This window comes from Pseudorca crassidens, chromosome 5 (assembly GCF_039906515.1).
Source record: "Pseudorca crassidens isolate mPseCra1 chromosome 5, mPseCra1.hap1, whole genome shotgun sequence".
In the NCBI taxonomy this organism is placed as follows: domain Eukaryota; kingdom Metazoa; phylum Chordata; class Mammalia; order Artiodactyla; family Delphinidae; genus Pseudorca; species Pseudorca crassidens.
The window spans coordinates 65,455,122-65,477,171 of record NC_090300.1 but is presented as its reverse complement, the minus strand read 5'-3'; the positions used below and the strand labels follow the sequence as shown (position 1 = coordinate 65,477,171).

The 22,050-nt window shown below is 35.7% G+C and overlaps 1 protein-coding gene across 10 annotated transcripts in view; it reads right to left on the bottom strand.

Moving 5' to 3' along the window:
• The window catches only part of ATP11B (ATPase phospholipid transporting 11B (putative)), a 138,036-nt gene that overhangs the window by 7,195 nt on the left and 108,791 nt on the right, over positions 1–22,050 (bottom strand). For 5 of the 10 annotated variants that reach the window (XR_010943597.1, XM_067738164.1, XM_067738157.1 and 2 more), the window contains one exon: positions 16,676–16,809. Coding sequence is in view for 8 of the 10 variants with exons in the window: in XM_067738164.1 (XP_067594265.1) it covers positions 16,676–16,809 (134 nt within the window). In the remaining 2 variants the exon portion in view is untranslated. Of the gene's footprint in view, positions 1–11,451; positions 12,506–13,191; positions 15,220–16,673; positions 16,810–22,050 lie in introns of those variants that run through there. The other 5 variants (XM_067738160.1, XM_067738159.1, XM_067738161.1 and 2 more) reach the window with 3 other exon arrangements.

The following is a 22,050-nucleotide window of genomic DNA, read 5'->3' as shown; positions in this document are numbered from 1 at the left end:
TATGCTAACAAACTGAATAGCCTAGAAGAAATGGATAAATTCCTAGAAACATACAGAAAATCTGAGTAGATCAATTACTAGTAGGGAGATTGAATCAGTAATCCAAAACCTCCCAACAAACAAAAACTCCAGGACCATATGGCTTCACTGGTGAATTCTACCAAAATTTAAAGAATTAATACCAAACTTTCTCAGACTCTTCTAAAAAAACAGAAAAAGAAGGAAACCTTCCAATGTCATTTTACGAGGTCAGCATTACCCTGGTTCCAAAATCAGACAAGGACACCGCAAGAAGAAAAGTTACAGGACAATATCCCTGATGAACAGAGATACAAAAACCCTCAACGAAATATTAGCAAACTGAATTCAAGAACACATTAAAGGGATCAGACACCATGATCAAGTAGGATTTATTCCAGGGATCCAAGGATGGTTCAACATCTGCAAATAAATAAATGTAATATACTACCTTGTCATATGATTTTTATCCTTTATTTTGTCAGTCTCAATAGATGGAGAAAAAGCTTTTGACAAAATTCAACCCTCATTTATGATAAAAATTCTCAACAAAGTGGGTATAGAGAAGATACACATCAACATAAAGGCCATTTGACAAGCCCACAGATAACATGCTCAATGCTAAAAAGCTAAAAGCTTTTCCTTTAACATCAGGAACAAGACAAGAATGTCCCCTTTTTCCACTTTTATTCAACATAGTATTGGAAGTCCTAAGCAGAGCAATTAATTAGGCAAGAAAGAGAAATAAAAGGCATCCAAATCAGAAATAAGTAAAACTATATACAGATGACATGATATTATATATAGAAAACCCTAAAAACTCCACCAAAAACTATTAAAACTAATAAACAAATTCGGTAAAGTTGCAGGATACAAAATCAATATACAGAAATCTGTGGTGTTTCTATACACAAATAACAAACTGTCAAAAAGGAAAATTAAGAAAACAATCCCATGTACAATTGCATCAAAAAGAATAAAATACTGGGGAATAAATTTAACCAAGGTAGCAAAAGACCTGTACACTGAAAACTATATGACACTGAAGAAACTGAAGAAGACACAAATAAATGGAAAACTAGTCCATGCTCATGGCTTAGAAGATTATTGCTAAAATGTCCATACTCTCCAAAGCAAATTACAGATCCAGTGCAATCCTCATCAAAATTCCAATGGCATTTTTCACAGAAATAGAACAATCCTAACATTTGTATAGAACCACAAGAGACCTTGAACAGCCAAAGCCACCTTGAGAAAAAAGAACAAAGCTGGAGGTATCATGCTTCCTGACTTCCAAATATATCACAGAACTCTAATAGAACAGTATGGTATTGGCATAAAAACATATATAGATCAATGGAACAGAATAGAGAAACCAGAAAAAAACCCATACACGTATGGTCAATTAATTTACAACAAAGGGGCCAAAAACCTACAACAGGGAAAGGAGTCTCTTAATAAATGGTGTTGGGAAAACTGGACCACTATCTTCCACCATACACACACACACACACGCACGCTCAAAATGGGGGGCTTCCCTGGTGGCGCAGTGGTTGAGGGTCCGCCTGCTGATGCAGGGGATGTGGGTTTGTGTCCCGGTCCGGGAAGATCCCACATGCTGTGGAGCGGCTGGGCCTGTGAGCCATGGCCGCTGAGCCTGCGCGTCCGGAGCCTGTGCTCCACAACGGGAGAGGCCACAACAGTGAGAGGCCCTCGTATCGCACACACACACAAAAAAGCTCAAAATGGGTTAAAGATTTAAATGTAAGACCTGAAACCATAAAAGTCCTAGAAAAAAATAGGTGGTAAACTCCTTGACATCAGTGTTGGCATTGATTTTTTGGATTCAATATCAAAAGTAAAGGCAACAAAGTCAAAAATAAAAAAGTGGGACTATATCAAACTAAAAAACTTCTGCACAGCAAAGGAAGCCATCAACAAAATGAAAAGGCAACCTACTGAATGGGAGAAAATACTTGCAAATCATATATCTGACAAAGGGTTAATATCCAAAATGTACAAGGAACTCATACAATTCAATAGCAAGAAAATAAACTATCCAATTAAGAAATGGGCAGAGGATCTGAATAGACATTTTCCCAAAGAAGCCATACAAATGGTACATGAAAAGGTGCTCAACATCACTCATCAGGGAAATGCAAATCAAAACCACAATGTCACATCACACCTGTTAGAAAGGCTACTATCAAAAAAAGAAATAAGTATTGCTGAGGATGTGGAGAAAAGGAACCTTTCTACCCTGTTGGCAGGAATGTAAATTGGTGTAGCTACTATGGAAAACGGTATAGAAATTCTACCTATGACCCAGTGATTCTACTTCTGGGGATTTATCCAAAGAAAAGAAAAAACATTAACTCGAAAAGATATGTGCACACCCATGTTCACTGAAGCATTATTTATAATACCTAAGATATGGAAACAACCTAAGTGTCCAACAATGAAGAAATGGATAAAGAAAATGTACATACATACATGAAGGAATATTCAGCCATAAAAAAGAAGGAAATCCTGCCATTTGGGACAATATGGATGGACTTTGAGGGCATTATGCTAAGTAAAATAAATCTGATAGAGAAAGACAAATACCGTATGAGCCAACTTATATGCAGAATCTAAAAAACAAAAACAAGAAAACTGAGCTCATGAATTAGAGAACAGATTGGTGGCTGCTAGAGGTGGGGGCTTAGGGTTGGGTGAAATGGGTGAAGGGGGTCAAAGGTACAAACTTCCAGTTACAGAATAAGTCATGCGGATGTAATGTACAGTATGGTGACTACAGTTAATACTGTACTGCAAATTTTAAAGTGCTGAGAGATCTTAAAAGTTCTCATCACAAGAAAAAATTTTGTAACTACGGTGAGGGATGTTAACTAGGCCTATTAACCATTTCACAATATATACAAATATCATTATGTTGTATACCTGAAAGTAATGTTATCTGTCAATTATACCTCGATTAAAAAAACAAAAGTGTGGAAAGAGAGGAGAAATTATTTCAGACGTATGGAGATAAAAGTCTTATGAACTAAATTTAAATATTTAAATAAAATGGATAAACTCCTAGAAACATATAAAATATACAGGAATAACTTGAATAGATTCATAACTGTAAAAAGTATATTAGAGATAGCAGTCAAGGACCTGTCCTCTGAAGAAACCTCACGTCCAAATGTTTTTATTCTATGAAACTCTACCAAACTTTCAAAATAGCTAATTCTATTTTATGCAAGTTGTTCCAGAAACCAGAAAACAGGGGAAGTGGGAGGTCTTCCCAGCTCATTCCTTGAGATTAGTGTAATACTGACTCAAAAACCAGAAACAAAAAACCCAAACCAAGAGAATAAAAAGGAAAATTATAGGCCCATTTTGTTTATGTATGCAGATTCAAAATCCTACATAAAGCAATAGTTAAATGAATCCAACAGAGCACTAAAAATAACATATCATGAACAAGCAGGATTTCTGCCAGTAATGCAAGGATTGTTCAATATCAGAAAAATCCATCAATATACTTCTCTATATTAATAAAATAATGGAGTAAAACATTTCATGATAACTTTAGTTGAACCAATCATTTTGCAAAGTTCAACACCTATCTATAATTGTTAGTAAACTAGGAATAGAAGGAAATATTCTTAATGAGGGAAAAGCTATGTATACTCAAACTCTACAGTATATATCACACTAAATGGGTAAACCTTAGATGCATTCCCTTTAAGATAAGAAACAAGATTAGGATATCCTTATCACCACAAATGTTTAACACAGTATTGGAAATCCTGACTAACACTATTAAGAAAAAAGTGAAGGGACTGGAAGGGAAAAAAAGTATATCCCCCAAATATTTAGAAGTCAAAACACCTCTAAATAATCCAGGGATCAAAAAAGAAATCAGAAAGGAAATAAAATATTCTGATTTGAATAACAATGAAAGGATAAAATCTGTGGGAATCACCTAAAGCAGTACATGGAGGGAAATGTGTAGTTTTAATGTCTTTATTAAAAAGGGTTAAAAATCAATTTATCTAAGCTTCAAAAAAGCCATAAAAGAAGAGCAAATTAAAACCAAAATAGAGGGACTTCCCTGGTGGTCCAGCAGTTAAGAATCCTTGCTCCCAATACAGGGAGCATGGGTTCGATCCCGGCTTAGATCCCGCATGCTGCAACTAAAGATCCCACACGCTGCAAAGAGCCTGTGTGCTGCAACTAAGGCCCAGTGCAGCCAAATAAATAAATGAATAAATGTTAGAAAACAAAATCAAAATAGAAAGGAATAATACAGATGAGAGCATTAGGGCAATAAAAATAAATGGGTAAAATTAACAAAGCCTAAAGTTGATTCTTTGAAAAAATTAATAGACTTGATCAAACCCCTAGCAAGATTGGTCAGGTAAAAAGTCGAGGAAAAAAGCTACCAATAAGCAAAAACAATACATATCCTATAGTCACTATAAGGATAATCAAAGAATATTCTGGACTTTATGTCAAAAATATTGGAAATTACATGAAACGGACAAATTCCTTAAAAGATACAACTTACCAAATTTCATAAAAGAAACAGAAAATGTGAATAATCCTGTGTCTGTTTCAGAAATTGAATTTGTGATCCACAATATTCCCCCCCCTGCAAAAAAAACACCCCCCAAACCCCTCTAAGTGGTCCAGATGACATGAATTCTTCAAAACATTAAAAGAAAAAATAATGACCTCATAAACTCTTCCAAAAAAGGGGAGGAGGGAACACTTCCCAAATTGTTTTGTGAGGCCAGCATAACCCTAATACCAAAACCTGACAGAGATGGTATAAGAAAATGAAATCACAGATCTATATCCTTCATAAGCATGGATACAAAAGCCTCTAACACAATATTAGCATATCAAACAGCAATATATAAATGGATAACACATCATACCCCAGTGAAATTTATTTCAGGGATATAAAGTTGGTTTAACATTTGAAAATCAACCAAAATAGTTCACCATAGTACCAAGCTAAAACATACAAAACCGTATGCTCATCTTGAAAAATGGAGGAAAAACATTTTCAAAACTCAACACCTCATGGTTCTCACCATGTCTATTTAACATTGTACAGGAAGCTCTAGTCAGTACAATAATGCAATAACAAGAGACAAAAGGCATGAAAATTGAAAAAACTGAATTCTCAGATGACAACTGTTTACATCAAAATCAAAAGCATTCTACACAAAAGTTAAAAAAAATAGAAAAATTGAATGAATTTAGCAAGGTTTAAGTTACAAAGTAAAAAGCACAAAAATTAATTGCATTTATGTATAACAGTAATGAGTAACTGGAAGATAAATTAAGAAACAATTCTATTTACCACAGCACCAAAAACCTTAAAAATTTTAAGAGTTTAACAAAGATTTGCCAGATGTCTATACTGAAGACTACAAAACCTTCTTTAGAAAAGACCTAAGATAAATGGAGAGATATATCATGTTCATGGATTAGAAGAGTCAATATTAAGATGCCAGTGCTTTTAAAATTGACATATAAATTCAGAGCAATCCAAATCAAAATCATATCAGGATTTTTTTTTTAAATAAATTGATCAGCTGATTCCAAAATTTATATGGAAATGCAAAGAACCTAGGATAGACAAAACAATCTTAACAACAGAGTTGAAGGGCTTAAACTACCTTATCTCAAAGCTAGGCATAAAGCTATAGTAATTAAGACAGTGTGCTACCAGTGTAAGGATAAATGAACAGAATTGGAGAGTCCAGAAATAGACCCACATTTATACAGTTAACTTTATTTTATAAATTTTTTGGCCACACTGCGTGGCTTGTGGGATCTTAGTTCCCCAACCAGGGATCAAACCCATGCCCCCTGCAGTGGGAGCACGGAGCCCTGATCACTGGACTGCCAGGGAATTCCCCAGTCAGCTAATTTGATGAATTAACGAATTCACCAAATGAATTCAATGGAGATAGAGAACATTTTCAACAAATGGAGCTAAACCAAATAGATACTCTTATGGGGGTTGGGAGGAAGGAAGATCCTCAATCCTTGCCTCACATCTTACACATAAGTAAATTTGAGATGGATCATGGACTTAAATGTAAGAGGCTGCTTTCAGAAGAAAACATAGGAAATTATCTTCATGAACTTGGGGTTGACAAGAATATTTTAGATAAGACACAAAAAAACACATAACCATAAAGGAAAAAAAATGGACTTCATCAAAATAAAACACTCCTGCTCCCCAAAGTCACCAGTAAGAAAATATACAGGCAGAGCACAGGCTGGGGGAAAATGCTAGTAATACATACATCTGACAAAGAACTTACTAACATCCTTATAAAAAGGATTCCAACCATTCTGTAATGAGACAAGCAACCCTAATGAAAAAAAAAAATGGCCAGAGCCTTCAATACACATTTCAGAAAAAAAAGATAAATTGTCAGTAAGCATATAAAAAGGAGTTAAACATCATTTGTTATGCAAATTAAAATCATGAGATATAATAAAACAACTGGAACTCTCATTGTACACAAATGCACATAAAATGGCACCTACAGTCACTTGGGAAAACTTTTGGCAGTTTCTCATAAAATTAAACATAAACCTACCTTATGACCCAGAAATTCTACTCATTATTTAATAAGAGAAATGAAAACACGTCCACGAAGAATGTTCATAATAACTTTATTTGTAATCACCCCAAACTGTAAATAACTCAAATGTCCATAAACCAGAGAAAGGATAAATTGTGGGATGTTCATGAAAAGGAACACTACAGAGTAGGAAAAAACCCTCCAAACTATGGATATATGCAACAACATGTATGAACCTCACAGACATTGTGAACAAAGTCAGATGCAAAAGTGAACATGTATAATTCCATTTATATGAAATTCAAGAACAGGTGAAACTGATCTATGACAATAGATAACAGAAAAAAATGGTTGCCAAGGGCAGAAAGGGAGAGAAATACATTTCCTGGACACCTTCTGAGATGATAGAAAAGTTCTCTATCTGGACTTGGATTAGGATCACACAGATGTATACAATGTCAAAAGAAATAGAACGTAATCCTAAAATCTCTGCACTTCACTGTCTACAGATTTTACTTGAATACAGACCGTTTTACCTTAAAAATTAGTATTAAAAATCTGACATCAGGGCTTCTCTCGTGGTGCAGTGGTTAAGAATCTGCCTGCCAGGGCTGGGGACACGGGTTCAATCCCTGGTCCAGGAAGATCCCACATGCCGCAGAGCAACTAAGCCCGTGCGCCACAACTACTGAGCCTGTGCTCTAGAGCCCGCGAGCCACAACTACTGAGTCTGCATGCCACAACTACTGAACCTGCATGCCTAGAGCCCGTGCTCTGCAATGAGAAGCCACTGCAATGAGAAGCCTGTGCACCGCAACGAAGAGTAGCCCCTGCTGGCTGCAACTGGAGAAAGCCTGCATGCAGCAATGAAGACCTAACACAGCCACACACACACAAAACAATCTGACATCAGATTTTTATCAGATCTGCCACTTCCAAAGACAGTTGTTCACACAGACATGTGAACTCACCTCAATTTACAACAGCTTTGTTCTTTGAGTCAGTTACTCTTCAAAATAAAACGAATTGTTTTCGAATTCACTAAATTTTCTAGTGAAATGCTGCTCATAAAATTTTACTTTCTTGCCCTAAATTTCCTATTCATTGAGAACATGATCCAGGGACTTCCCTGGTGGCGCAGTGGTTAAGAATCTGCCTGCCAACGCAGGGACCCGGGTTTCAGCCCTGGTCCGGGAAGATCCCACATGCTGCAGAGCAACTAAGCCCATGAGCCACAACTACTGAGCCTGCACTCTAGAGCCTGCGAGCCACAACTCTGAGCCCGCGTGCCACAACTACTGAAGCCTGTGTGCCTAGAGCATGTGCTCCACAACAAAGAGAAGCCACCGCAATTAGAAGCCCGCGCACCGCAACAAAGAGTAGTCCCTGCTCGCCGCAACTAGAGAAAGCCTGTGCGCAGCAACGAAGACCCAACACAGCCAAAGATAAATTTATATATAAAAAAGGAACATGATTCATTATGTTGTACAATAAAAGTTAAAGACCGAAGTACCCTAAAGATAGTCCAAACCCTCAACTCCTTTTAAAATAAAAACAGATGCCGAGATAAACTGACTTGTCCAGGATCATGTTCTTGTTTCATTTCAGAAATAAAAATACATATATTATATACATTGTCACCCTTTGCAAATACTAACACGCAAAAACAACAGCTTACCTTTTTAATAAACGTAGATGAAATAATTACGTGGCAACTGACGAAGCATTAGAAACGATGACTGATCATTAGGTTAGAATATTTTAGAAATAAATGTTATATATATTATATATATATTTTTTAAATGTTATATTTTAAAGCACATTTTTAAAAACTTTAATTTTTTTGGCCGTGCCATGCAACATGTGGGATCTTAGTTCCCCGATCAGGGATTGAACCCTGAATTGGAAGCATGGAGTCTTAACCACTGGACCGCCAAGGAAGTCCCAGAAAGCACATATTTTCTATTAAACTAAGGCATTTCCAAATTTACACTGGCTGGTTTTTCATGAATGATACACTTTCTAGTTGAAGTGTGTTGGCCTTTACAGTTGGTGCATTTGAATCAGACAGCTTTTCAGGAACTGTACTGATAAGCTATAAAACTTGGGTAACAAAAGAACTTCTGGATTTTTGAAAACTGCAGTTAGTGAAAGGCATAATGGAATTTCTGTACTCTAATGGAGGGAAAATGTAGTAAAAATTTAGCTAAAAAAACCCCAAAAAACTTGGCAGTGCTGGTTGTGATGAGCAGAGAGAGGCTTAAAATGCATTCAAATAATGGAAAAAGACTTTTACTTACATAGGAAAATTTTTATTTGATAAATATAATTTCATAAACTTTAAAAAATTACTGAGAGCTGTACAATAGGTATACTACATTTACTGACAATGCAGATAATTTAGATATTAGACAGCCACAGTGTCTGAGGTCCAAGATTTTAAACTGAGTGTTGTGACAGTATTTCCAACTACTAATTATTCATAAAAATCTAAGTCACCATTATTACAAACATATCATTAGTTATGATCTATTTTTTGCAGGAATATCATTCAGGTTATCTCACATAAACAGCACTTTAATAATGTTCTATTTTTATGAAAATAGATGACTCATCAGGATAGAAATAAAAATGTCTCTAAAGGGGGACCAAAATTAATAAAACACGTTTTACATAACTCTTTGGTGTGTTAGTCTTATTAATGCCTGCTTGTATCATACTCCAAATTGATATTTACAGGAAAAACACAAACATGGATGATTTTCCCTTTCTCCCCAGTCCCCAATAACTTTTCAGAGCAGCATATGTTAAAAAGTTTTGGTATTAATTATAAATTTTTTAGTGGCCGTGACTCCTGCCTATCAGATAGGAGTCTGAAGCTTACCACAGGAGCCCAATTTCACAATCTTAACGCAGTAGAAACGACCCTGGTCTGAGTAAGGTATTCCCTAACTGGATGATTTGCCTCTGTTTAACCTCCTACTCAGGACAGTGCCAGAGTTTGGATCAGGTCTGGGAAGCCTTTGGACCTCAGGGAGATTAAGACCCAAGGAGGAGGCTAGTTAAGAGAAATTCAAACTAAATTCTCCCCTTTTTTCTTCTCAACCCCACAGAAAGGCTGGGTAGCTGTAGTTCTCCTGGCCCACATTCTACTCCTTCTGGGGTGAGCCTAATGCTTGCTAAAGCTAAGGCAGGGTGCTGAGTCACCTAAAGCAGCTGACAGGCAATTTTGGAAACTGACTTGGTGCTTGCTGCTATCTTCAGGGCTACAGGCTTCAGGCTAGGCAAAAGCAAGCAAGTGAGGCAAATAGATTTGGGACCACTAACTAGCAGTAACACATGTAGCATCGTACCCTGGTTTTGGCAGATAAAAGTTAATTATCAACATCATACTTTCCAAAGAATTTTAAAGAAATATGCAAGGGAGAAAATTTCTGATTATGCAGTAATAGTTTTACAATATGAATATTTAGCACTAGAAAACTACCGCAAGTTTGTAGACAAGAGTTGCTTTCTTAAACAGAAGAAAACCCCTTTCTTACAAGCTAATCTTCCTTTAAATGGAGTAGGTTTTGAACAACAGACTAGGAGAAGCATGTCAGCGGATGCTATTAACTTTTTTCAGACATAAAATTCCTACATAACTTCAAATACTGAACGCAGAAAATTGCATCAATCACACCTTGAGCACCATATAGGCTAGCTGACCTCATGCCTTGCTGTAGTTGGTCAGAGACTGCTTGATGGCTTTGCAGTCCTTCCCTAGTGTTAGTAGTCAGTTAAACTGATGGCAAATAAACACTGTAAGGTAGATGTAATGCAGGGCTACTGAACGTCATTTTGTTATATGAACATTTTATAAGACAGTCTAAGAAAAAGCAAATTCTGTATTATTCTCCACTAATACTCTACTGAATATTTTCTGCAATATTTCCTCTTCTGGAACATGAGCTGGAAAGGGTACACACTGTACATTATCCCTTTACTGTATTTGCAGGATAACAGTATCTTCCTAAACTCAATCTAAGTTAAAGAAGGGCTATTTATGAAAATTAATATTTAGGCTGAAATTCATAACCTAATATCCTTACATTATTGAAAGAGACAAATGTTATATTAGCAAGAAAACAGTTTACCAGTGAACAAAGGTAAAGTCTTAATTCTACCATTCTTCCCCTACCAGCCCAATTCCAGAAGTCTTATATTCATGAAATGGGAAAGGGGTGGAGGGTTGTGCAATAAACCTACAGAAAGGAATTATCATATTCTCCAGGGAAAATTTTGGCAACACCTTACTTAACCATTTCCATACAATTTTGAATGTATATGTACACAATAATATGCTTAGAGATGAGTAACAGTTCTTTAATAATCATTTCCAAGTTTTAAAACATTACTTTTTATCAAAACAAATGACAACACTGGATCTACATGATAAACTCAGGATGAAAATCAAGTACTGAACTGCAGTGAGTTAACAGCAGTAATACATACCTGATTAATTATTTTTAGCATTTAAATTTACTGCAGCCATTACCCCATATAATTTAGCATTTTAGACTTTGCTTCATTTACATTCTATAGCCACACCTTATAATGGGACACTGGGCAGATTTCACTTCACTGTAGTAGTCTGCTGTAAGTTAGATAACGTATACTAACCTAAAAATAACAGGATTCTCATCTGAAATTCTTTATTCTAAAAGCTAGCTTACTGAAAAGCAAGAGCAATTCTGAGCTAGTTACAGAAAGAGGCTCTTCTCATTTTATTGATTTAATTATCCTAATATTTTGATTTGTATAATTAAAAGTATTTGCAATATTTAAATAGTTTTCAAACTGGTTTTTTATTGATTATAGTTGAATTTACAACAGTGTCGTAAAATACTATACACGGAGCCTTCAGATAGACAAAAAAAGCAAATTTAAATATATTAACCAGATTAAAGCATGCGAAAGATCCAATGATAAACACATTAAATAATAATATGCTAATGGTGTCTAATTTACCCACTATAGGTTCTTTACATTGTCACAAAAATAGTAAACATCAATTTGAAATTTGGTGAATGGACTTGATTCCTGCTTTATAGGTAAGATATGATATACCCTTTGCATGTATATGGTTAACTTAACTGGTTGTGTTACAGTACATTTAGAGAAGTTTTGGTACTGGTATATATTTACTACCCATACTGCAGCAAATAATGGTTGGAAATGCATTCTCCTAATTTGCTCTGTGAACTTAGAAAGCACTAATGAATGAACAAACATGGGTCACTGAGGGACCAAATTCCTTACTATTCACATTAACTTTTCCCATGAAAAGTTTCAAATATAACTCTAATAAAAAAATAGAGTTTTCAAGGCAAACTTTTCAGCATAATTTATAGAGGCAGATTTAAACAGAAGACTCAATAACCAAGCCATACTAAAAAACACAGTTAACTAGGAATTAGCTCCCTTTTCTACCTTGATGTTAAAATATTTAGTGGCCTTAGCAAAAGGCTGAAATGCCATTGGGAGTCCCATAAGCACACGGGGACAACCCAGATAAAGAGATGAAAAATGTCTCTTTATTCATAAATTTTAACATGTTCAGATTTAAATTAAGAGGGCAGCTGACAGGGGTGCATGGTAATGCTTTTCGTTTGTTTGCCATTATAACTCTGAGTGGGCATGAACTACTCCAGAGATTTCAGAAAGTAATTCCGCAGAGGTAGTGTGGCCATCACCAGGATGATCACACTGAATTTTAGGAAAGGAGTTGAAATGGCTCCCACAAAGTACTACTGCCCCTTTAACAAGTAGACGAGTCCATTGTGGAGAGAGTCAAGATGCTCCTGTCGTTGGTATAGAAAGGATCCGATGCACTCCATGATCTAAAGTAACAATAAGAGAAAAGTTTGGCTCACCAGGACCTATGTTTCAATTGAGAAAAAATTTTACTCTAAAACTTAGGACCAAAATGCGATTTGAGTATTAAAATAAGCACTGATTGATGCATTTTAAAGATAAGTTCTTCTTACTAGCACTGAAGGACCAAACATTATATTATACAAAAACTTGGGAAAAATAATGCTCTAGTCATCATATAAAAATATTAGCCAAAATTCATTAGCATTAAAACAATTTCTATAGGTAGCAAAGCATGAGACACTCTTAAAATCTTAATTCAATAAGAAACAAGTTTGTTATTAAGAGGTATGCACATTTGGTTTTACTGAAAAGCAACTAGGCTGTATTTTGACATCACGAAAGCAAACAAACAAAAATCCCACTTACCAAAAGCTTTGGAATGAAACAGTAGTATGTTCATATTATATTATTATTTCTTTTCAGGTATAAATTCTATTCTAAAGGTTTTAGCATTAATTAGCTTGAACAAAGTAAATGTTTTAATTCAATAGGTATCAAAGACACCTTGAACGAAGTAAATGTTTTGACTCAATAGGTATCAAAGACAGCTAGAAGTCACTAGGGTTTTCACTTAACTAAGAACAAATGATCCTCTGTTGGTCTGGAAAATGTTAACTACTGTCTGTCTGAATGATAAGGCCATAAGCAATTCATTATATAATACTTTATTTGCAGCTGTACCAATTTCAGCTAAAATAACTTAAGACTAAAAATAGCCTGCCATGCTTAAAATGGCCTAACCTATTTCAAGGACAGTATTAGGATTACCAAGTTAAAGGTGGCCTTTCTTAGAAGACTAAAAGCACTTAATAAATACATTTTATGTAACTTTTTCCAGGGTTCCCACTTTCCTTAAATAGAGGAGTTAGAGAAAGAGATTAGCACTTAAAATGGCCCAAATTCACTTTTATAAAAAATCTGCTGTTTCCTAGAGACTAAAGTTTGTATGTAGTTCAATTATAAACCGATTAAGTGAGCACAGTCACAATGAAGACTGGAACCTAGAAACTTTACAAAGTTGGCAAAGAGGAAGACAAACAAGCAACAACAATACCAGTGGTTTACAGGTTCTCTAATTTTACTAGTTTCCAGAAAACTTAAACAGTATCTACCTTCGTTTAAGAAGGGCTTGCTCACTACGGTCTCTCTAGCACCTAGAACTGTGCTATAGTAGGTACTCAGTATTTGTAAAATAAATGAATGGAGTAAGACTATGAACATTTCTTAGAGTAAGTATTTATGCAAGAAAAAGTATGCTCAGACACACATGACAAAACATAACTATAAACAATACTCCCAAACTGCCAATATTTTAGTTTTTCCTCTTTCCCAACCATTGCTTACATAGAAGAATCTTATTAGGTAAGGTTTCCTTCATTTTTGATCTTTTCAAAGCACACATGTGCATTCATATTGTTAAATATCATATTTGACAGAACATTAAACACCTGAACTACATATTAACTATTAACTCCTTTCTACTTAAAAGACAGTTTTGATTAGGATAAAGTAACTGTTGGTAAATTACACACAGAAAAGCATTTATTGCTGAAGTACAGCCCTTTAGAGTACAACATGGCATATCCTTTATGTAGCACCACGATGCTATCTTTGAAACAGAGTTTGCAATATGGCATATTCCTTTGACAACATCAATTAGTAAAATGTAAGTAGAATTTTTGTGCCTGGATGGTAAAACTTTATTAGTAAAGAAATCTGTCATATGAAAGCACTAATTGTATTTCTCAGGAGATGACCATTACCTCTTATGTTTAATTAATGTTAATGGAACAAATATCCAAAGGATTCTACATCTTGTAAATAGAGGTATCAGTCTTGCCCTACCTTTTAAATTAGACATGAGAGAAATGTAGAATAGACGCTATTCCAAAAGCAAAACAGAATGCCAAATATATTTCGCTAAAACAATTACAAGTAAAAAACAAAAACAAATGACTTTTCAAAGTTTAAATATAATGTTAATGGATCCATGGCAATATTCATATAGCCCTTAGAAAAGCACCAAGTGGTTTTGAATATTGTATAATTTTATCCACTAAAAAAAAAATAGAACAAATCTCAAAAGACTTTTTAGATTATTCATTTGAAGAAAACAGGGAGATAATGACAGTAGTAACCAACAGCATAACCTGAGATGCTGGACAAAATTGGAAAGGTATTTATAGTCTGTCAAATAAGATATTCATTACTGTTAAACATTTTATTAGAAAAAAAAAACTCTTAAAAAGAAAAAAAGTGAGATACAATTTTAAGGGGAAAGAAGTACAGATGAGAAGAGACACCTTCAACAGAACATGCAGAAATAAATCCCATAATTCCTTGGGCAGGTTCAAAAGGGATAATGCAGCATAAAAATGGTTATGTAAAGAATAATGGGGTGCATCACCTAAATAGTTGATATCCAGAAAATGGGAATATATATAAAGCAGAAAAATATTCTGGGATCATTTAAAATTAATTCTAGTCTTTTTTTAGTAGTTAGTGAAGACGTATGTTGTCATTAAAGAGAATTTTGTGTTGAAAATGATGTTCTAAAAATTCTATACAAGTTCTACAGTAGTCTCTTAGTCTAATTCCCACCTTAGTTCTGTGCAGTAAAGCTGTCTTATATTATACATTAGGTCTTTCTGGAACTTCCTTTGGGACACTTGTTGGCCTGGGTACATGACAGAACTACTTTCTTATAATGCATTTCATAATACAGTTGTGTAAGTCATAACATACAAGTCCCAATAAATTTAGGTGCTCATAGTAATTCTTACATGTGGAAAAAAATGCCTACAAAATAATATCACAGCATTATGGAAATATTTTTGATCACATTATAATCAACAAATGGGGTCTGAAACCACAGACATTATGTTATTAACATAAGAATGCTCTTTATAAATGCAACTGTACCATAAAGAAATGGCCACAACTAAAGGCAAAGTGGGAACTAACAAGTTCACCAGTAAAAGTTACCTGAATTCTATGATACAAGAATGATGTCATACTCATTATTTTTAAAACATAAAGTCAACCAAATATTAAAAATTCTTATCAACAGATAAGAGTAGTGCCTCCTCTGCCCTTTATTCCCTGCTCCTGGGGTCTTTCCAACCTTTCCCCAGGCGTGGCACATGTAGAAAGTGATACTATTCATGTGGCACGCTGTGGACAATGGAAATGACCATCCATTCTTGCCCATCCGTAACCCTTCATGAACACGAGTGCACTGCTGCTCTGACTTTGAGACTTTGTTATCATTCACCTAAAGAATACCGAAGTGTGAAAAAAATTATTTCTATTCCTTAATATTCCCTAAATAATAACATGTCTCTTGGGGAAATGTATAAAGAATTGAATCAATTTCACTTTTAAATAATTTAAGTGGTATATACCAAAAAATGGTATTTTTGTTATGATCCAAAAGAGCAAATCTAATTCAAGAAACACATTTAGGAGAAGACAAAAACACTAAAATTCTTCTAAACCGTAATTTAAAGAGCCTGTTCTAACCTATAGACTTTTAATTAGACCATAAATACCGAGTAAAAACTTAAAAATCACAACTTATTTTAAAACCTCATTATACACATAAAAAGGTGTAGGAGAGCAGAATTTCAGCCTTTTATGTTTATAAATACCTCAAAGTCTCAAATGAGTGACTAGACAATATACATGAAGAATAAGAAAGGCAAAATCTTTTGACTCTACTATTATGTGTAGCTTATTTTGTAAATACAAAAAGCAAACATACAAGCAAAACAAATACAGGAAATAAAACAATTTAGGTATAATCAAAAAAATAAAGTTATAAAAATAAAACGAGTACCAGATACACACTCCTATTCACCACATTTGAGAAAGACTGTAAAGCAAGATATTTTGTTCATTAGATGAAAAGTCTCTTCAAAGGTGCTTTCTGTTCCTTTGTTAGTGAAAGAAACCCCTACACCCTAAAGCCACAAAGTGAAATACCATCAAAGAGTGCTAATAAACAGCACACTTCCTGCTTCAGTTGGTAAAACCAGGGGCTGATTTATTAGGTATCTAGAGATGCAGGTTCATCCTGTTCCAGTTTATAGGATACTCATCTGCAGCAAAGGCTACTTAGAGAAATTTCACACCTGCTGACATGGGACGGACTACATCTTCCTATTACTCGTTCCAGCATTCTTCCAACAGATGCGCACGCTGTTTCTCCTTCTGAGAAACAGCACATGGAGTCCAAGCACTTGATACTTGAATTTGTTTCAGTAAGCTGAAGGAGTTGAAGGAGAAAAATATTAGTTATTTATAGATTTGAAATTCCAAAAAGCATTAAAAAAACTGCAACAAGCACTTTAAAACCAAAAGTAATATATACATGTTTTCTATAATATGGAAATGTATGGAAGGCTTTAATTAAGAGTAATCATACAAAAATATTTAAAAGGCACTGTGTCCTAAATTAGAGGCTGAGTAAAATCATTATATAAAACAAGTACCTGGATACTATATAAATCTGCAAAGATTTTGCATTTTAATATCTTAATATATTATGATTAAAATGATTTATTTACATCAACCACTCAGAGACTTAATGAATTCTCATTCTTCTTTGAGCTTTTGTTTAGGTGAAATGCTCCTGCAACGTCAATTAAAAATATCTAGTAACTGAGAAAAGTAGAGTTTAAATTATTTTGAAGACTGGGAAATAACCAGGCAGGACCAAATCCCAATCTTCAACAATAACAACAACAATAGTAGCAAACACCTTATGTAGTGCCAGGTTCTAAACACCATATAGATATATATATGCACATCATAAATAATTCTTGAAAAAAGCATCATCTGCCTTAAATTGCTAAGCAACTATTAAGTGCTAATGCCCATAATAAGTTCATCTTGCTTTTTAAAAATTAACTGATGATACATTATTAAAATAAAGAAGTAACTAAGTAGTACTATTTAGATTTAAAACTGAATTAATTTCTGTAAGCTTGCAAGGTTTATATTGATTGAGGGATAAAAAAACCTGGCAAGAAAAACTTAAAGCCACAGTACTAATAATTTCAATCCTGTTAAAATAAGGGGTAAAAAATGGTATGACCACATAGCCCAATGACTCCCAACCCTGGTTTTGACAGTCAAGGGTACACCTAAATTTCTCAAGGGTTATCATTTTGAACTTATTTTCACTCATTTTCCTTTACATATATAACATATTGCATAACAAATCTTTCAAAAGCATAGAGGAAGGAAAACAACAAAAACAGATTCATTAGAGTGCTGCAATTCACAAAGGTTGGGAATCACCAAGTGTCGAGTGTAGGCATGGCAACAGGGGACACTTGTGGAGACACTCACAATGGACAGAGGACACAAACATGATGAAACGTAAATAACCTGGCATTCCGAACCTAAGCAACTGGTGAGGTCCTGCAAAATCCCTGCTCAGAATAATGCGCCAAATACCAAGCAGTGCGAGACAACTTGGTTCCTGTTAGGCAATGAACTGATTGCATCAATGTCCTAGGATCTGCTAAGCACTGAGAAATAGCCAAATTTTACTTATTCCTTCATTATAATACCCTTGGGTTTAGGACTGTTTACGATACTATTTCTTAAACTGTGTATTATGAGATATTTACAGACATTGCACGAAAAAAAGTTCTGTGGCCAATTAAGTTTGAGAAACACTAGTTCAAGGAATGTCTAAACAGACTTGGTGAGTAAAGGACTGTCAGTAAGTCAGGTTGTGCGGTCAGTCTCCAGGGAGAGAGCTAGACATGGTGCAATTCTCAAATTTGTTTTTTTCAGGAAACTCCCCTTCCTCCCCTCCCCAAATGGAACATTAATCAACACCAGGAGGAACATTAATATTCAGTGGAAGATTTTAGGAAATGCTGGTTTAGGTAACAGGATTTCACCAGTTTCCCAGTTTCCTCCTCGGGTCACTGGGCTCCAGCTTCCTCCATCTCAAAGCCAGCCTCTGTAGGAAGCAGGACTTTAGAGCTCCCACATGCTCAAGGATAAAGTACTACACCTCAAAGAGGCCTGTAGGGCCCTTTATAACCTGATATCAGGCTGCCTTTGCTGCTCTACTTCTAAATGCTCCTGTACAGTCTCTACACAGCCAACCAGGCAGGGCTCCCTGCCTGTGGGTGTCAGGGCCTGTCACCAATTGGGGGGCAGACTGCTGACCCCTAACACCAAGTTCAGTTTAAATACCATCATCTCTATGAAACCTCCTCCACCTCTCCAACTATCAGTACTACCTCTTTCTCTCTAGATTCTACTCCAATTCTTGTTTGAATCATTTAAACGACAGAAGCACTGAACTTCAACTTATACTTCACTGAGCAAGGCACTGTGCTAGTTCCTAAAGGGGACAGCAACCCTGCCTTCAATCTGTTGAGTAAAGGATAAAGAAAAGGGTGGGAGATAAGCCAGAACAAGTAATAATGGCAGTTATATTAATGGAATGCTTACTATGTATGTGCCAGTTAGTATATAAGATGCTTCTCATGGATTATCTCATTTATAACCACCTTTTTGGACAGGCACCAGGCTCATACACATTTTACAGATGAGGAAACAGAGAAGTTAAAAATATGTTCATGCTCACCCAGCTGGGGCTTGAGTCTTGGTTTGATTCCAGGGCCCAAACCTCTTTACCATGCTGTTATACTGCCTTCTTATAATTATGGTATGAAGCAGAGTACAATATTGAAAAAGAGAAAGGAAAGCTCAAACCCAGCTGTTGTTGTTGGTATTACTGGGAGAGCATGAGAGATTTGATGAAAAAGATGGCATATGAAGACTGGATGGGATTTCAATAGCTGGAGATGGGAGAGTAACAGCATTCCAGGCTAAGCAGAGAGAATGAGTAACTGCGTGGGCAGAGAAGTATGATGTGCATTTAGTGCATGTTTAGCCTAAGTGTAGAGAGAGTAGTTGTTACTCCTACCCCCTTGCAAAAAGACCAGTGTGACTCTAAGTGTGATCTATGGATCACTGTTGGTCTGAAAACACTGTTACTAGCTCATGAGAGACAAGTGCGTCTGGCCCGTGAGAGTAAGAGATTAGACAATTTTATGGCAATTTGACAGAATACTTTTGTAACTGTTGAATCTAATTTAAAAAATGGGGCTTATTTTATATATCTTTCAAATTTCATTTCCTAGTAATTCATTTTTATTGTATTTTACAAAAGTATTGGTCCGTGATGAACTGGAAATGAACAACAATAAAACAAACAAGAAAACAAACTGGTCATTCACAACATTTATCTGGGGAGCACTGAACTAGACCAGAAACTTGAAAGAGCAAGGGGTTTGGTTCTTCTTAGCTTAACAACATGTGCTTTACTACTGCTGGTGCTCAACCAACTGACAGGGATTCACTAAAGATAACATCCATAAGGTCAGCAGCATTTGAGTGTCCACATACATGCAGAACACTGCTTAGGTTTGGATCTGCTTTGCATTCATCACCTTTTACTTTAAAACCTAAGGACAAGTATTAAACTAAGGGCAACTCAACACAGAGAGTAAACATCTTAATATGTCAAAAATATTATACGGGCTTCCCTGGTGGCGCAGTGGTTGGGAGTCCGCCTGCCGATGCCCGGGACATGGGTTTGTGCCCCGGTCCGGGAGGAGCCCACATGCTGCGGAGCAGCTAGGCCCGTGAGCCATGGCCGCTGAGCCTGCGCGTCCGGAGCCTGTGCTCCGCAGCGGGAGAGGCTGCGGCGATGAGAGGCCCGCGTACCGCAAAAAAAAAAAAAAAAAAAAAAAAAAAAGAAATGACTTTTTCAGATCACCTTCTGAACTAAGCAAAATATATTTCCTTTTTATTCCCTAAGGAGAAAGAAAAAACCCAACTGTTTTGAAAATGCTGGTTAACTGTGTTACTGTAAAGCTATCTATAGAAAACACTATGGTGTTCTCTAGCAAACCTCCAAGCTCCATCATTTTCCATATATACATATTTGATCTCATATCATAGCTTCCAGTATAACCGGGGGTGGAGCATTTAGATCTCATTTCATTCAAAGTAAGGAGAGGGAGTCATTACCTTTTTAAAAAAGAGACTATTAATAAATACTAGAAAAGAAAACAAGTAACAGGAGTGAGACCCTACCTGGTGGCACTAAACAGTAACTTTTAACTTAACAGAAATTTTGATTTATTGGTAAGACTCACTCTCCACCACATTTACGTCCCAGAAACAACCACATAACTTAGAGCTAAAAGGGCTGCCAAGCAAAACAACTATGGAGATCCAACATGGGTATGTATGGCTAATAAAAATTTTCATCTTTATAGAACTTCCCTTTTGAAATAAATTCTGGCTCACTGCTCTTATTTCCATTATTTTCACATCAATGATGGTAAACATTTAGAAGTTTCTCCTGTTACTTCTATAAAAATCTTCCTTAAATTTTCTAAGTGTTGGAAAACTGTCATACGTTTCTAAGTTTTTTAGTCACGCCTATAACATTTTACCCTATCAAATCAAATAAAGTTCTTTAAGTTTAGATAGAAATTATTTAACTATTGACCGTATTTGTTCTTTTGCCTGTAAAATTGTTTTATATACTTCATAATCAAAGAACACCTTGTTTAGCCTTAAAGGAGATATTTGGAAAGAAGCCTTAAACTATAATTATGGAGGGAAGAAAAGGCATTTAAGGAAATGATTTTCTTTTAAATGTGAGATCAAAAGTCATCAAATGTTACCAATTTCCATATTTGGCTAAGAATAGTAAAACCCCTACAACAAGTTAATAGCTTCAAGTTCTTATTCAGAATTGGAAGAGGTACCTGTTTAATGATGGTATTTAAATAACTGCTTCGCTTACTCAAGGCCTCTTTCTCCAAAACATGCTGTAAGCTCACATTTACTCCTCTGGACTCCCTTCCCTTTCTTTTTCACCAAGTAAAATAAACAATTTTGAAAGCCAATTATAAGTATAAATAAAATACCTCTATACTGACTTTTAGGGATCTCCAGAATGAAGGAGATTTCCATATGTGTTGCCTTAATTTAAGTGTGAAAATAAGCATACAATATGAATTCTATTTATTAGGTAAGCTTGTTCTTTTTTTTTTGCGGTACGCAGGCCTCTCACTGCTGTGGCCCCTCCCGCTGCGGAGCACAGGCTCCGGACGTGCAGGCTCAGCGGCCATGGCTCACGAGCCCAGCCGCTCCGTGGCATGTGGGATCTTCCCGGACTGGGGCACAAACCCGTGTCTCCTGCATCGGCAGGCAGACTCTCAACCACTGCGCCACCAGGGAAGCCCAGGTAAGCTTATTTTAATAAACTTGGCTTATTCCTTGTTTCAAAAAGACTGAGGCCCCTTTATTTTAATGATGTGATTGCCAAATAACAGTATCTGACTAGGAATTTGTAGTTTAGGTGAACAAGAGTATGAATTATCTGTGAAAAATGATAAAATCTCCGATTTTAATTTAATGGAGAGGGTAAATCAGAATAGCAACAATTAATCAGCAC